Here is a 17149-nt window from a genome sequence, read left to right as displayed (position 1 = left end):
AGACCCTATGAGGAGAGGCTACGGGACCTGAACCTGTTCAGCCTCCAGAAGAGAAGGCTGAGGGGGGATCTAGTGGCCTTTTACAAACTAGTCAGAGGGGACCAGCAGGCACTGGAGAAGTCCCTGTTTGCCCGAGCACTACCAGAAGTGACTAGAAATAATGATCACAAGCTGGCAGAGGGTAGATTCAGACTAGACATCTGGAGGTGCTACTTCACTGTCAGGGCAGCTAGGATCAGTTGTCTGGAACCAACTCCCAAGGAAAGTGGTGCTGGCTCCTACCCTTGGGGTCTTTAAGAGGAGGTTAGATGTACACCTTGCTGGGATCTTTTGACGCCAGTACTCTTTCCTGCCATGGCAGGGGGTCGGACTCGATGATCTGCTCAGGTCCCTTCTGACCCTAGAAACTATGAAACTATGACAGGAGGCTGCCGCTGATGCCTGCAACCAGCACAGCGCGCAGCCCGCACCCAGCACCAGGGAAGACGGATGCTGCCATTGGCTCCAGGCAGCAGTCTCCTGTCATCCCAGTGCAGATCCGGGAGCCAGCACCCCCAGGAGTGCTGCGGGGCTGTGCTGTACTCCTCCCGGAGGTGTGGCCCCCAGATCTGCTTTGGACAGGAGGCTGCCACTGCCTCCATGGAGCTCAGCCTGGAGGTGAAAGGCAGAGTGCAGCATCGGCTCTGCCTGCCTCTTGCTGCTGGGCTGCATTCCAATTGGCTCCACCAGCCCCATGAAGCACAGCCCAGTAACAGGAGGTGGACAGAGCCAGCACTGTGCTCCACCTCCCACCACTGCGCTGAGCTCCATAGGGCTGGTGGATCCAATTGGTGCGCAGCCTGGTGGCAGGAGGCAGGCAGAGCTGGTGCTGCCCTCCAATCGGCTCTGCCAGCCCATGGAGCGTGGCCCGGCAGCAGGAGGTGGGGAGAGCCAGGGCTGCGCTCCCTGCTGGGCTGAGCTACACAGGGCTGCGGAGCCACTCAGAGTGCAGCCCTGGCTCTCCCCTGCCTCCCACCACCAGGCTGCTTTGAAACTCAAAATGTTTTGAAACTTTCAAAATGTTTCAATGTCTTTATTTCATTTCAAAGCTGTTTCAATGCTTTTTGTTTCATTTCGATTTCACTGTTTCGAGCTCGAAATGCATCAAAACAGCTTTGAAACAAAACACTTGGTGAAATTTTGCACAGCCCTACTGTCCTGAAGTGGAGTTCTTTACTGCACAGCAAAGCATGTGTAGACACTGATAGGGCTGGCTGGGGCACAAGGGTGCTTCAGTGCAGGGAACTGCCTGCCAACTAGCCCTGCAGTAGAGCACCCTCCTGCCCCAGCCACCCCCTCCACAGGACATTGAGCCAGGTCAGAACAGCCCTGGGCTGGCAGGCTGACCCCCCAGGTCAGCTGGGGCTGTTCTGACCTGGCTCAACGTGTTGCTGTCCCAAGTGCACATGAAGATACAGCACCCAGGAGCAATAAACTTTGGTATGGTATATGCCAAAGTTTATTCATGTGCATTAATTTCATGTGTCAACACACCCATACAGCTGTAATATGTCTCACTGTTAGCATTTATGTTCAATAACTGTTTTGAATATGTGTGTATGTAGGAAAGGGAATTAAACAGATAAAACACAGTTGTATAAGCTTCTCTCCAAAAGTTTGTTTATATTTAAACTCATGCAAAAGCTAAAGGACAATTCTCTATCTGCATAAATAAGTTCTGAAGTGCTGCAGAATTCAGCATTTTTGTTCTCAGAAGTTAATGTGTGATTTTATTTGGTAGATTTGGTTCAACTTGGTTTCATGTAGCCTGGGCTTTGTCTGTGATTTGATGTCCTCCATTATAAGGAAAACTGAAATAAAAGGGCCAAGTTTTTCATGGTTTCCACTAAAATCTCAGCACTGGCGCTGGGTAAGGCTCAGGTTCTTCAAGAAATCTTCCATTCCACTTGGTCCAGCTTTCTGGTTTGTTGAGAACAACTGTAAAATTTCACACAGCTTCAGTAAATTCTCTGCCACCCAAATACTGAAGCATAAAAACACTGCTGCTTTTTATCTTCCACAGCAAGGCTGCATTCAGTTCTGGTGTGACTCCATGAACTTCAGTGGATTCAAACTGGGAAAGAATCTAATTCAATGGAGTGTTTAAAACTGTAGCTTTAAAAAAAAATGAGGTCCTTTCCTATGTTGATATATGGAGCTATCAATGGCTAATAAATATGATTACAATAATTCAAAGAACAGTTATGTTTGTCAAAGCTTTAAGAGTTAAAATATCAAGTACTGTTCCCTATGTCAGTGCTAACTGAAGAGGGAAACTCTAAAGTAATCATTTTTGTTCCCACTGTATCCAGTAGTAACAATGAGAAGTGTTTTTTTGCTGTATACAACAAGTAGATATTAGCTATCCCATCTGAAAACCATTTTCTAATTTCTTGTGTTATCTATCAAGTTATACTGCTTCTCTGGAGCTGCAGAATGTTACATTATGCCGCTCCAGAATGTTACATTATACCAAGTAAATCAGAATTTGATGTGATGCAGTATTATATAGCATTAAGCTATTTAAACAAACTTGGTATGTAAGTGAGATTTTATGAATGAAGATTCTGTTTAAAGCCAGTTCACATTTTGAGGATGCAGCCTAACCAGGTTAAGACCTCTGCAGGTAATTCACCTGCTTGTCACATTTGAACTAATAATTAGCCTACTCGGTCAACTTGCCAACTACATATTTAAGATAAATGGCAAGGTTTGGGTTAGCTGTCAGAGCTGGTTTTTTATTCTGTCTCCAATGCTAGGTATTATATGATGCCTACGGGTTCCTTGAGAAGAACCGGGACACACTTCCTGCTGACATAGTGGTGGTGTTAAGAACATCAGAGAACAAACTTCTTCAGCAGCTGTTCTCTAGTCCATTAACCAAAACAGGTATTTCTCTGCATAGTTTTGCTACTTTTAGGGCTTCTTCACCAGAAGGCCCATCATCTTCCTATTCCTGCTACAGAAGTTACAGTCATATCAGTGATATTCTTTTCCATCTGGGTTGTAGAAAGTTAACTCAAGATGCAAAGTAAAGTACTAAGCATTTACTATCTCTGAGGCAATTTATGGCCATCAGCTAACAATACTCAGTTTCTCTTTGAGGTAAGTATCTTTATTATCACCCTTTTAGAAAAGCAGAGGTTAAATGATTACTAAGGCCAGAGTTTATTATCAGAGTCAAGATGAGAACTATGGAAATTTTGTTCCTACTCCTATGCTGTATGTAATTCCTAGATATCTAATTTACTTAAAGAGGGGTTTTTTTGCAAGTAATGTCCTATCTTTTTAGAATTGCTTGTGCCCAATTAGTTAAAAGAGCATTTTACTAATTTGTGTTAGAAAAAGCACACAAAACTGATGGAATTAATTATTTTAGCCGAATTGAAAAATGGTGACACTGGTTTCCTTGAAGGTGCCTGTCTTCTTGCTAAATTATACTAGTAAGATGTTCAGTTGCTTCAGAGATCTACTATTTGTCAAAAGAATCAGTATAGGACACTTCTGCCACATAACCTCTTCCCCCCCAACCCAATGCAACACCCATGCACAGCCAAAAAGAGTCTGACAGTCCTTGCTATTTTTTAAAGAAATGCTTATTTTACATTAGGAATGAAAATTAAATTAAAAGAAATTAGGTGGTAGATTGTATATTTACAAATATTTGAAAACTTCAGATCTGATATGCATTTAGTGTGAGCAAAAATAGACTTTTGGAAATTTTTGTGTGGCTAAAGGATTATTACAGACTGAAACACTGTGTTGTGAGGACATCACTGATTACCCATTTAAAAAAAAGTAGCATGCTTGCTGGTTAACTGTCTTGTCCCATATTAACCAGAGGGCCCATCTACATGAGATGTATACTGCATAGTTGGCTAATTAACTGTGCAGTTAATGTCTCAGTATCTGCGCATGCACCCCTATTAGGCCACACAAAACTAATAAACTCTGCAGCAGGGTAGTACTAGTATTTACAAGCACTACCCTGCTGCAGAGTTTTTTACTTCACAGCACTGCATGTGTAGATGCAGCTGGCTGGGGCATAGGGGTGCTTTGTTGACGGGGATGCCTGCCAGCTAGCCCTGCACTGAAGCACCTTTGTGCCCCAGCAAGCACCTCAACAGCCCATTGAACCTGGTCAGAGCAGCCCCAGGTTGGGAGGCTGACTCTCAGGGCTGCCTGCCAGCTGGGGATGCCGAGACCTGGCTCATTGTGCTGCAAGCCAGGCACACATATAAACCACGTGCCTAGGAGCTTCCCAGGAGCAATAAACTGTGGACCAATAAACTCCATAGTTTATTGCTGCTTATTAATGGCATGTGTAGATGCAGCCAGTCAGAGCAAAAAATAATCTGTATCATGTTGATACAAAATGTCAAAACTAGTGCATACCTTGCAGCACGAAGTCATTACAAACTAATATAAATTCCATGGACTGAAATATATATGCTATGAATTTGAAATTTTCTTTGACATCAATGAGTTTGCACAGATGCAAATGATAGCAAAATAGTTGTTTGTCCTCTACAGAGAATAGCTTCCTGCTGTACTGATTATATTGTTCTTCTATAGTTGAAAGACTATTTCAGTGATAATGACCTTTCCTTGTGTTTTAGTAATCTATACCTAGAAATCAGAAATGTATCTCAGAAATTATATAATCAAGGATGAATCTGCCTGTCCTTTCATCTGTTTTGAGTTTAGCAATTACAGCTGGCACAATCTGGGTAGAGATTCTAGTATAAGCTCGGGTAGGAGTGTTCTGTACCTAGCTAGGAATGAGAACCCTCTGAGCTTTACTAGTTATGATTTTTGTTTGGTGAGTTGGTGAAGGCTATATTCCATACATCCTGCAATAGGATCAGACAAGGCAAAATAATTTCATATATCTAAAAAGACTAGAACTGCTTTTGGGAAACTCCTTGCCAGTGATTTTTTTTTTAATTTGAATCTAGTTATTCTGTGCTGTTTATGTTTGTATCGTTAAATGCCAAATTAGATTCTTTGTTCCAGTTGTTGGTCCCAGTTATTATCAATTCTTAGCTTGATGATCAGCAAGATAATCATACCCGATAAGCTCCTGCACACTAGTTCTTTCATGCAAACTCGCTGGCATTTGACAATATTTTCAACATCAGCAGCAGTGAACTGAGTGTTTGCCAGAGAAACAGTAAATTAAAAACTCTATTTCTGTGTGCCAGCCAGAAGATACTAATCATTGTTGCAGTACATATGCTAGTCATTCCAGCTGCTTTCCCTATTTTTTTTTAATCTTAAAATCTTTTGTTGGTTTCCTTTCCAAATGGGTCAGGTGACTGCTGCCTTCCCTTACAGAACTCTTGCCCCTCCCTGGATTACCAGTGACAGTATTTCCTGCCTAATCAATACAGCACATCCTGTTAAGATTGGTTTAGCATGTACTCCTGTGCATGATGTCACAGAACTGTGTCATAAAGCCATTGTGTGACTTTGTTTTTTAAACTCTTTGTGATTTTGCTCTGTTTTGTCCAGCTGTCTCAGATAATTGGCACCCACGTCCTGTGTAAGGGCCTCTGTGTTCTAAAATCAGATTGTTGCCAGGTTTGGTTTTGGCAGCCTAAAGTATAAATGAAAGGTCTGGCTGAAAGTAGAAGGTAGGGCTGGTAATACTGCTTCATCCCTGCTTAGTGAAGGAACTGAATGCCATTCTCCTCTTAACTTTCTACAAAGAAGCTTTTGTAAACAAAACAGCAGAGACTATGTAAATATTCCACCACAATTTACTCCTCTCTTAACACGCTTCCTCCCCAACCCAACAGATGCTTCACCCCTCAAAAAAAACCAAAAAGAAGTATTTCTGCTCACTCCAGGCCTGCATTTAGGATTCAAATACTTTATCAAACTGTGTTTGTTTTTTGTACATTATTAACTGATTTATATCAAAAGCTAATAACTTAAATGGACCCTATGTTTTAAAAGAATATGTATTCAGCAAACTTGACTCTAAATGAGCCTTCTGCCAGCATCACAAGTGCTGTGTTTGGAGATGAGCAGCAGCATATTCACACATCTGTTTACCACTGGCTTTGGCATTTTCAGTGTGTGCATGCTTGTGGCTAAACAGTCCTCTTCCATATGTATAATATCCACTAGGTGGTGCTATCCCAGAGGCAAGAATGAGTTTGAAACTAATAACATGAGCTCGATGATTACTGCAAAATGGATTTGTTAAATATCCCTCAGAAAAGAGATAAGGAATCGGATGTATGCTTCCTTGACCCTCTGACAAAATCCTCTGCATTTTAGGGAAATTTCCTTAAATGTTTTAAGAGAGAAGCAAGACATGTTTGGTAATATATTTTATTGGACAACTATATATTTATGGCGAGATCTTAGACAAGTTTTTGGGCACAACTGACATCTGGGAAAAAGCTAGGCACAGCCTAAGTTTAATAACAGGTAGATATTACAACATAACTATAAATGTCTTGGCATATGGTTTCCCAGTGTCAAAAGCTGAGCAAGAGCATTAAAAAGACAAAATTATTTTGCTAATTTAAGATCAAGTTAATTTCTGTAATTCATCAAATATACTGATCGGATGTTATATTTGATGATATACTTAACAGATGTTTCTATTTCATTGTAGCAAGCTGTATAATTTAAAATGTCAAAAATGAACAGCAGGACATTGAATACACATTTTTAGTAGTAGATTAGGGCTAAAAGCATACACTGACCCTAAACTATAAGATATCAGAACTGAAACCCAGTGTTCTGGGACTAATTTTGTTCTGGTCCTGAGCTCATTGTGTGTTTTATTTCAAGGGAGCTAAGGCACATTCAGCAACTTGAAAAATCTGTTTGTACTTTCTAGAGATCTTTAACCTCCAAGCAGAATGCGTATATTCTGGATAGTGAACCTAAATGCTAACCTACTAATTTTCCAAATTGTATCCATATTCTACATTTGTTCCATATGCAAAGTTCTTGCTGATGAGAATTTTGTGTTTGAAGTGAATATAGAAATATGCCCCACATAAAAGAAAGAAAGACAGTGTGTTTCCAAGAACAAGATGCCCCATTTTTGCTGAATCTGCATGTTCCTCTTGGAGCCAGACATGATTCTTTTGGTCTCTAGTTTCAAGATTTAGTTGTCTTCCCCTCAGAGCACTTTGATACTGGGAGCTTGCATATGCTGTCTAAGGTAGGATAACTGCCATGTGCATGTCTGGTCCAACAGAAAGGTTTGTTAGAGTAATCTTCTCACCTTCTGCTTCTTATCAGGAAATAGTAGAAAGAGGGATGGCTCAGGGGCTATGTCACTGGCTTAGGACGTGGAAGACCTGCCTTCAGGTTCCTGCTCTTCCATAGATTTCTTGTGAGGCTCTGGACGAGTCATTGAGGCTTGATCCACAAACCCATAGGCCTAACTTTTAAATCCCTGACTCACAGACAAAACCTATAGCTCTTTTTATGCTTTTAGCCTTCTTACACTGTGCAATTAAGTGCCTCAAAATGGGATTAATAATGGTCATCACATTTAACAGGGAGCTACATAAACTAGCCAAATTAGGGAAAACAGAGGACTTACATGTTAAACTTCATCCCTCTCAATATTTCTTAGGTGCTAACCGTGGACTGCTGGTAGGAACCTACCTTTTCTCATGACTCAGAGCCCTTAATACTCTCCTGGGCTAGGAACAGGCATTAAACCAGTTTATGTTTAAGTGATAAGAAACTGGTTTAAATCTGTAACAGAATAGATGTTCAGTGCGCATAAGCCAGTTTGAGAATGGCTGAAACCGGTTTGCGTAAACCTGGTTGAATGTAGTATCAGACCTAACTGTTTTGGCTCAAACCGGTTTATGCAATGTCTGCCCCAGACCTCTTGCTGGTTTAAGTTAAATCAGACTTCCCCAGCATGCTCTCTGGGCTGAGAAGGGCTCTATTCTCCACAGCAGGACTGGCTCCTCTGCTCCCTGGCTGCAACTCTGGCAGTCTCTGCAGGCATCTGCTGGCTTCTGCTCCCCCTTCTCCCCTCCCCACTCTCTGCTAAGCAGGCTTTCCCCCATCCCTCACAGACACGTCTCAGCTTTAGCTAGTAGACCACATGCTGGCAACCTCCCAACTGTGGCACACAAAACAAAGGCAGAATCAACAGGTCAGTGGTAATGTCCCTCTGTTGTTTTCTTAATGAGCTAATAAACACTGAGTCAGGGGTGATAAACATTCCCTGCTGGACTGCTCAGGCTGGGGTGGGGGTTGGAATTCCTCCCTAATGGTAGAATCATGTTGGGGCTGGGCCACACCCCCCTCAGCGCTGTGAAAAGGAAAGGAGGGCTACTCTAGTGTCCCCTGGCTTCAAGCCTGAGCCGCTGCAGGCATGTGCCTGCATTTCTGAGATGTCTGTCTGGTTACAAAACTAATTTAAGCTGATTTAACTAAAGCCAGGTTAGACTAACCTGCAAAGATTAAATCAATTCAGGCTTTTTAAATGTCTGTCCCTAGCCCTGGAGTTAGACAGTAAGCCATTGTTTTCCAAAATGAAATGGAGTCACTCCTTTCTTAGAACAGTCACTGCAAATGTGGGAAAGTTAAATTCTCTCTTTTTCCTGAGCGCATTTGAACATACTTCTACCTGTTAGGAGTTCTAATCAGCAGGCTATAGACTCTGTTGAGGTGAAGGCACTTGCACTCCTTCGTGATGAGCCTGTTCCATTTTACAAAGAAGAATTAAAAATGAATTGGGCCAGAGAAAGAGAGAGCTGGAGCTATGTGGTTACTCCTGGGTTACAATTCCTGTTCCAAGAACGGTTTATGTATTTTACATTAAACAGTCCATGGGTAAAACAAGGTAACAGTCCTTGGTTCTGGGGCCAAGCACTAGGCTACAGGGTCATGTTTTCACTTTCTTTCCTTTTCTCTGTCTCAGTGAATCTTGATTTTTTTTTTTTGCTTCATATGACAATTTCACCAGGAAGGGTTATGTGTGCTATTCCTTGGAATAGTAGCCTGGCTGTTAGAGCATTCTTGTGATGGGGGTAGGCTTGTGGAAGCAAATAAAGTACTTGAACATAGGTCTTCCATACCCTGAATGTGTGCTCTAGCCATGAGACTGTTTTACTGAAGAAGAGGGTAATGAAACCTCTATTCCTCTGTGTTTTGTAGTTGTGTGCTTACTGTCTTGGAACATTCAGAGGATAGTAGGTATGGGAATGCCTTCATTCTGGATCCCAAAGTGGCTTAACCATGAGATAGGCACCGACCTGCTCAGCACTGACAAGACTGAGTTACTTCTGCAAACACACAAAAGCTGAATTTTAGGCGATTAGGAACAATGGTGAAAATGTAAGTGCCTTTGGTTTTCAGGAGTCTACAGAATTTGGTATGGTTTTAAGAATCACACTCTTGGATGTAGATACCTAAATTTTACTTAAGCCTCTCTTTGGATCCATGTCTTAAAAAGAATACCAGTAAAAGCAGGGTAGGAGAAACTCCCTGTTTCTCAGAAGTGTTATTAAGGTAAAAATATCCTGTCTAGATTGTGAGTCATTCTGATACTAAAGCACTGGGAGTCATATTAGTACTTTCAACAAACAGGAACTATGAAATGTCAAAATGGCACATCATTTTAAGTAAGTTTTTGTTTTTTTCTCTTTTAATTCTTTGCTTCATAATATCATAGTTTCTCCAAGAAGGGTGGAGTGTGCCCTGACTAGCTTTTAAAGGCTCACTTTTCTACATGAGATCAATATTGGAATAATAAATGTAGCACTTGTACTGGCACAGGACTGTCAACAGCTTGTGAATTTATATACCAAGCTTGCATAGGTGCCGTCTGTACTGTGTTATGTTTTAACTGCTGTGGAAACACAGCAGTGTTCACTATGACCTGGACTTGTTTGAGAAACCCTGTGCAAATCTCCATTAATCAGGCAAGGGGCTATGTCACTGGGTTAGGACATGGGAGACCTTCCTTCAGGTTCCTGCTCTTCCATAGACTTCTTGTGAGGCTCTGGACAAGTCATTGAGGCTTGATCCACAAACCCATAGGCCTAACTTTTAAATCCCTGACTCACAGACAAAACCTATAGCTCTTTTTATGCTCTTAGCCTTCTTACACTGTGCAATTAAGTGCCTCAAAATGGGATTCACAATGGCCACCACAATTAACAGGGAGCTACCTAAACTAGCCAAACTAACTAGGCAAAATGGAGGACTTGCATGTTAAACTTCATCTCTGTTAATATTTCTTAGGTGTTAACCCTGGACTGCTGGTAGGAACCTGCCTTTTCTCTTGATTCAGAGCCCTTAATACTCTCCTGGGCTAGGGACAGAGATTAAACCATTAGCCCAAAGTCTTCCCTAACGTACTGTATCACTGAATTTCATAGAGAACAATTGAACAAACTGCAACAAAAATGGCTAGGAATTTGGTTGTTAAACCAGGTGAGTTGAACCAATTCTAAAATCAGTTAGAAAAATGATGTGGTGTGGATATTTTCTTCAGTACTGCCACCACATGTGAAATGGGGATGCCCTGAACAAGTATTCATACCTGTGTTTGGGATGGATTTAGATGTATAGGTTATGTAGAGCAGTAAGGAATAGTTAATGGGTAAGAAGCACCGAGCTAGCTGCTTTTGTTGACTTCAGAAGTCGATGCCAGAGTCCAGCTAGGACAGACAGTTCTAATAACGAACCAGACGAGAGTCTGACATTCTGTATGCCAGTTATTATAGAAGAGGATTGTTACTGTGATGAAAAAAGCAGTGTATGGTGCCCTCAGCGCAGTCTTCAATGAATTGTTAAAGGCTCCAAGTCAATCTTTCCTCCACTAAAGGAAAAAAAAGACCATACTAGGCACTTGGCGGCCATTTTGAGTTCTGGTCTGGATTTCACTAATACAGGAGAGATCTTGCAAACATTTCTTTACTTCATCCTTTTTCCTGAAAAGAACATGATCATCTTCCTTGACATTTTTCAAATAAGAGAAAAAAAGAGCACGGTAAACTGGGGATTGTTTTTCCATAGCATCTTGGGATCCCTGTCTTATGTAGCCCAAGAGAAGAGTGTATTCATTTTCTGGCATTTTCTCTTCAATCCATGCTTGCATACTTTTATGTTTCTCTGTTGCGTTCAGTGTTTATAGGTGGCCCAACTCTTTGGATTGAGGGCAAAGTGTGCATGTTATAGGGTCCTAGTCCTTAACTCTAGGACTGAACTTTAAAAAATCATGATGGTATTCCAAAAGAAACTCTTTTTTCCCCTCTGGAACCCAGCGTAGGCTGTTGCTGCTGCTCTGCTGTCCAGGAGTCTCCATAGCTTCTGCTTTTTCATATCACATCTCCATTAAGCATTAGAAATCTCAGATGGTGACCTGGAGGGGGAAGAAAAGTTGCTTTTTAGCAGAGTTAAAGGGTTTGTTTATATAAAAGGGTTTTTTCTGCTTGATTTTCTTTTCATTGAAATTATTGGATAAAATTCTGGCTCTACTGAAGTCCATAGGAGCTGGATTTCTCCAATTAAGAAAATGGCTTATCTTTTCTATTTTTCCTCTGGCCAACCAGAGAACCAGATTAAAAGTTTTCTCAGCCTTCAGTTCAAGAGATGTAAAGTTTCAACATTTCATAAAGAAAACTTTTTCTCTATAGTTTGAGGGAAAATAGTTACAAAAATAAATGAATTTCAAGCAGACTACCTAAATATCCCTTTCCCTCCTCAACAGTTTCAGTCATTTTTTATGCTACTCCAGTCTTCTGTGTCCCAACCATTTCTACAGCCCTTCACCAGCAAAGTGAGGACAAACTGATATGTTAAAAAGAAAATTGGAAATATTTCTTGCATCCTTTACATGTTCTAAAAGTCCATAAACAAAAGCACAAACACTGTTTCTTCCCTTTCTTTGGAGGTCACTTTAAAAACTCAAGAGCTGATGTCTGTTTCCAATCACATGATGCAGAATTTTTGAACATATACTACTACGTTGCATAGCCACCTTTGAAAAAAAATGCAGGTATCATTTTACTTGGCGAGTTTCCAGTGAAACATGAGTGTCTTGTTATTAGTTCATTTATTTCTTTGACACTACTTACTGAATGAACAGAAAAAGAGAGAAGAAATAGATTCTTTTGGGTTCCAATTCTGCAAATGCTTGCTGCTGGCCATAGAGTGAAATTCTGGCCTATCTGAAGTCCAGTGGCATTTTGCCAGTGATTTCATTAGAACAAGGATTTCACCTGTTGTGTTTATTACTCTGTAGTCCTATGAAGTGCAAGCATTCTGGCTAGTGATAAGTGTTGGCAGAACTGGGCTCTTGGCTTGGTGTACATCATATTTATTCACTGAAATGAAATATGTTTCCATTTAGGCTGAAAGGACTTTTTTCTTATACTTCCACAGATCACAATAAAGCAAAAGACTCCAATGCATTTTATAATTTACTAATTTATCCCACAATAGAATCTATTTATAACGGGACTTTTGTGTTATATATTTTCCCTGCTAAAAGATAACTGCAGACACTTTGAATCAAATTAATAAAAAAATAAAGCTATTGTAATTATAATCTCTCTCCTTAAAGATGAATCAGAATGTATATTTTGCAAGAATTTGGGTCCAGTTATGGAAGCTATATATTTTCTTCTTAGAACACAACAGGCTTTCCTACTTCTGTCTGGTCCATATGTTAAAAGCATATAAAAGTTGATTGTTTTTGCTTTGCTGCCAGTGTATTGTGTGCAAAAAGAGACTTTAAACCACAGCTGTGCAAAGTAACGATTGTGAACTTTACTGGGTTGCAGATGTGGGACATCAGTAAACTAAATTAAATATAGCTTAACTGAGCTTGGGAAATGGGTGTTTGATTACATTTTTATTTAGGTTCCCAATTGTATGGCATACCACTCAGTGGGTTTTTTTGTATGTAAGGTTGTTCTTCACATCCCAGGGCATAAGGCAATAGGTAATAAACAGATGCTGAGTAACAAAAGTAGAGTCCAAATCTGCCACTAATGTCGACTATTTAGAAAAACCATAAGAAGAGCACTCCCCTATGGTTACAGCCTTCTATCAAAATCATATTTAAGGTCCCAATCTTGCTAACACTTAAAATGAGGCATAATATTTACCCATGGTAAGCACAGCAATTGATACTTAGGGCAACACTGTGATAGCTTTGCTTGTCTTAAGTGTACCTTTCTCCAGGAGAAGTTTACTGACTTCAGTACTTGAAATAAAGTGCTATTCAAAAGAATATGGCTTCATGCATTTGAAGATCGAGCCCTGAAAGAGTATGTGGCTTTAAGAAATAGATATTAATTACTTAAGTGTGTTAATTCATAGTGGACTATTTCCTAATCAGGAAAACTTGAGAAGATATTTTTTGTTTCCTTTATTTTGAATAGTTTTGGGGAGGTGAACCTTTTTCTCTTCAAACCTAACTTCTTACCTGCTTAATAAGTGTTATATGAAAGCACAGTAATTTACTTTAACATGTCATTGTTTACTAATTTAATTTAACTAATTTAATTAAAAATATAAATTAGCTTTATGGTGTAACAGCAGATGTGTTGCCTAGAAATATTATTGTTTTTAATATTAACTATGGATCTCATTGTGTAATATATACAGAAGTTTAAATAGTGAAGTGTTTAGATAATGTTTATATTGATTATCTTAAAAGGAAGTTTTTATTAAAAGATAATAATCCTGAGTGTCTTGAGATCAAAAGGCATTGGGGAAGATCAGCTCACAAAAGGCAGTCAGCAATTCAAAGGATCACATTTTAAATGAAAAATTAATCATTCTAAAATTTGTATATGAGTCTGTAGAGTGGCAGAGACCTGTTGGATGCTCAAGTGATATATGCAACATACTGGCAGCTTAAGCAGCATTAATATTTTGTGGGTGTACTCTTTATAATGAGTGTGATTACGTTTCCAAATGTCTCTACATAATCAAGTTCATATTTACTGTAGCTAATATAATATGTGTCTTGTGGAAATCTAATCTCTGAGTCTGTATTAGATTTTATGCATATATTCATTTCAGTGTTTTGTATGATGGTGGTGCTGTTGTGCTCTGATTTTGTACTTTGTTTTAACAAGGTCCACCTTCACTGCTCCTTCACCATACAACAAGCTGCAAAGGTCAGTGAGTTTCTGAACCAACATAACTTATTTCTATTAGTTAACTCAGCCTTGATTCTTTTGACTTGATTTGTGAGAACTCATAATTGAACAGCATGAGAAGTAGATAGCGCTGATTCTGGAGCAAAACGTTAAAAATAGCACTGGGTATTTGTCCCATTAAGTATAGATAAAAAATAGATTATTTTCCTTAAAATATTATTTCCTACCAAAACTGAATCATTCCAGTTTATGTGGGGGAATAAAACAAAATAAACAGATGTGCAGAAATACAGTTGGTAAGCATTAACCTTAGGAACCCTTGAGACCTGAGTAAGAATTAATAGCGAGACTTCCTAACTCACAGGCCTCAGAATTGGGTCCTTTTCCTTTTTCACAAGCTCCATATTTTGTTTTAAGGCAAGAAGGTCACTGTTGTCTCTGAAGGGTAAATGCCTATGTTTGGAAATTCTCTTTTATGTAGTCATCTTTTTGAGCCTTATCTGTAAAAGAAAATTTGGAATCAAGGGCAGAATAGGTAGGTCACTTACTACTATATCAGTCGCTGCCAATGACTTGTTTTACATTTGATCCTTCAACCCTGAACTGCCTAGGAGTTTTGCTGTTGACTTCAGTGGGAACTGTATCAGGGTTTGTGTGACCTTGAGGAAATCACTTCCACTAGTTCTTATCCTTCCAGTCATGACCCTGTGGAACTCCTGTTGAATCAAAGGCTTTCTAGAACAGGTCATAGCCTCTCCATGTCCCCTTAGGTACCAAGGAAGGTACCAAGCATATTTTTAAAGTTAAGCATGTGAAGTCATGTGGGCTTCATCTGTGCTTAAAGGCAGATGTGCACTTACCCTTGTTTCTCATTGTTAATTAATGGGTATTATTGTTTATGCACAGCAATGGTATGAGGACTGATTAGTGAATACAGAGCTGATCAACTTCTGGACAGTGAATGGAGGGCTGCCCCCAGCCTCCTGCCCACTATGTGGTCAGCTCAAACTCCTACCCCTGCACAGACTGAAGGCTCCCCAGTCCCCAACCAACCACCCTGCCCCACCCCAGGGGCAGGATCAGGAAAGAAGTTGGAGGAGGTGAGAGATTCTGGAAGCCTTGGCGGCAGCAGCAGCAGTGGTGAAAGAAGTGGTGCCTGAGCCAGAGCTTGCAGGCTAGGTTTTAACCCATTGAGAGCTGTATGAAGCCTGTAGGCTTCTAGTTGGACAACCCTGAGTTAATGTATGCTGAGCACTTTGAAGACAAAATCTTTTCTATAAACACCACCTGTTCTTTCTGTCTAAAATACTGTTGTACACAATTGTCAATTTTATAAGAACTAGAGGGAATTTTTTTGACTGAACAGTTTTCCATCAGAAAACATAGTTTAATTGAAGTCAGAGTATTTCATGGAAACATTTTGATTGTCAGCTTTTACTTAGGTAAAATGCTTCCTTAATTTCTCATTTTGTTTTATTTCATGTTGATTTACATTATATGATTTTAATATTATATAATATAGATTATATCCCATTATAATATTTCAAAATGATCAAAATAATTGGTGAATTTCCCAATTACAGGGTTTTGTTCCGATTCAGAATAAAAATAAGAAACCTTACTATTTCCTATGGAATGGGAATTTCACTTTCTGATCAGCTCTATGTAGTAATTCTTTCTTGCAAACAGTACATTGTTTCATTAACAGTTTACGCTCCCTTCCCATTGTACCTCCAATTTATACTGGCTGAAAATTTGACTTTGGATTCTTAATCTTATTCTTTGAATCAGAGAAGACACCTTTTCCATCTCTTTGATATTACATTGAACACTTTAATTTAGATTTTAGTGTATTTGCAGTAGATGCACCATAGCAGGGCAGTGTTCAAGTTGAAAACATTAAAGAGAAATTGCCCCGGTAAAAAACCCTAGTACAACTGTAGCTAAAGTATTGGCTCAAAACAATGCTGTTATGCTATTTAGAGTGTTGTAGATATGACCCAGTTCAACCCTTCATTATAGCTGGTATCAGTGAGGACCACTGAGTGCCAGGGAAAATTCATGCCAAGGAATATCAGACTCTTTACACCAGTGCTTTTTCTAACATGTTCCACAAACTCTCTAATGGTCAATCCACCACAGGAACTTCATCAGCATAGGGTGCACCAGAGATGAGCAGAAACAGCATGCTCCTTGTGTAATATACTCTGTAAACTAAATGAAATGCACTGTAATGTGAATGTGCAACAGCAGGGGAAGCAACCTTGGTGACTGGATTTGGAATACAACTCCCAGGAGTCCCTGGGTGGAGCAGTCTTGCAGAACTGTACTGACTACATATAGACTGCAACTCCAGAGATACTGGGGATGGGGTGACAAAAAGGAGAGAAAGCAGGATGCAGCAGCAGTTTGTTGTGGAGTCTCAAAGGGAAAAAATTAACTGTGGGGTTTCCTGATTCACTGTACTTACTTCCAAGCAACTTCTAACACTAATTGCCCAATGCCCATTAAAATGCCAAAAACAAGTGGCATAACCCAGAGCTGAACTGAACTTAAATCCTGTCACCTATAATTCTGCAGTAGATTTTAAATCAGTGAGAACAACTAGACACAAGGGTAAATAGATCAAAAATACTGTGGCATGATCCTTATAATTACCCTCTTACTGTACATAGCAAATAAAAGCTTACTGCTACAGTCACTCCATATGTAGAGCTCTCACTGACTTCAAAGGGAGCTATATGTATGGAGCAGATGCAACAGCAAGTACTAAGTAATCACATTATAAATTAAATTGAATAGGAGGGGCGTATGCCCTGGTAGTGCAAACCAGGAGCTGGAAATCACTCAGCCATTTACCTAGTATTATTTTGGCCTATTTGGTTAATCACCATATGCCTCATAGTTTCATAGTTGGTAGGGTTGGAAGGGACCTGAGCAGATCATCAAGTCCGACCCCCTGCCATGGCAGGAAAGAGTATTGGGGTCAAATG

At 40.0% G+C, this 17149-nt stretch overlaps 1 protein-coding gene across 1 annotated transcript in view; it reads left to right on the top strand.

The window, feature by feature from the left end:
• The window catches only part of MYO3B (myosin IIIB), a 219885-nt gene that overhangs the window by 151142 nt on the left and 51594 nt on the right, over positions 1-17149 (top strand). Inside the window, exon 22 of the mRNA XM_019553538.1 lies at positions 2799-2928. Within this exon, the coding sequence (XP_019409083.1) occupies positions 2799-2928 (130 nt within the window). The remainder of the gene's footprint in view (positions 1-2798; positions 2929-17149) is intronic.

The sequence above is a fragment of the Crocodylus porosus genome, unplaced genomic scaffold (assembly GCF_001723895.1).
Source record: "Crocodylus porosus isolate Cpor-Errol unplaced genomic scaffold, CroPor_comp1, whole genome shotgun sequence".
NCBI classification, from domain to species: Eukaryota; Metazoa; Chordata; order Crocodylia; family Crocodylidae; genus Crocodylus; species Crocodylus porosus.
This window is presented reverse-complemented; position numbering and strand designations above follow the sequence as displayed.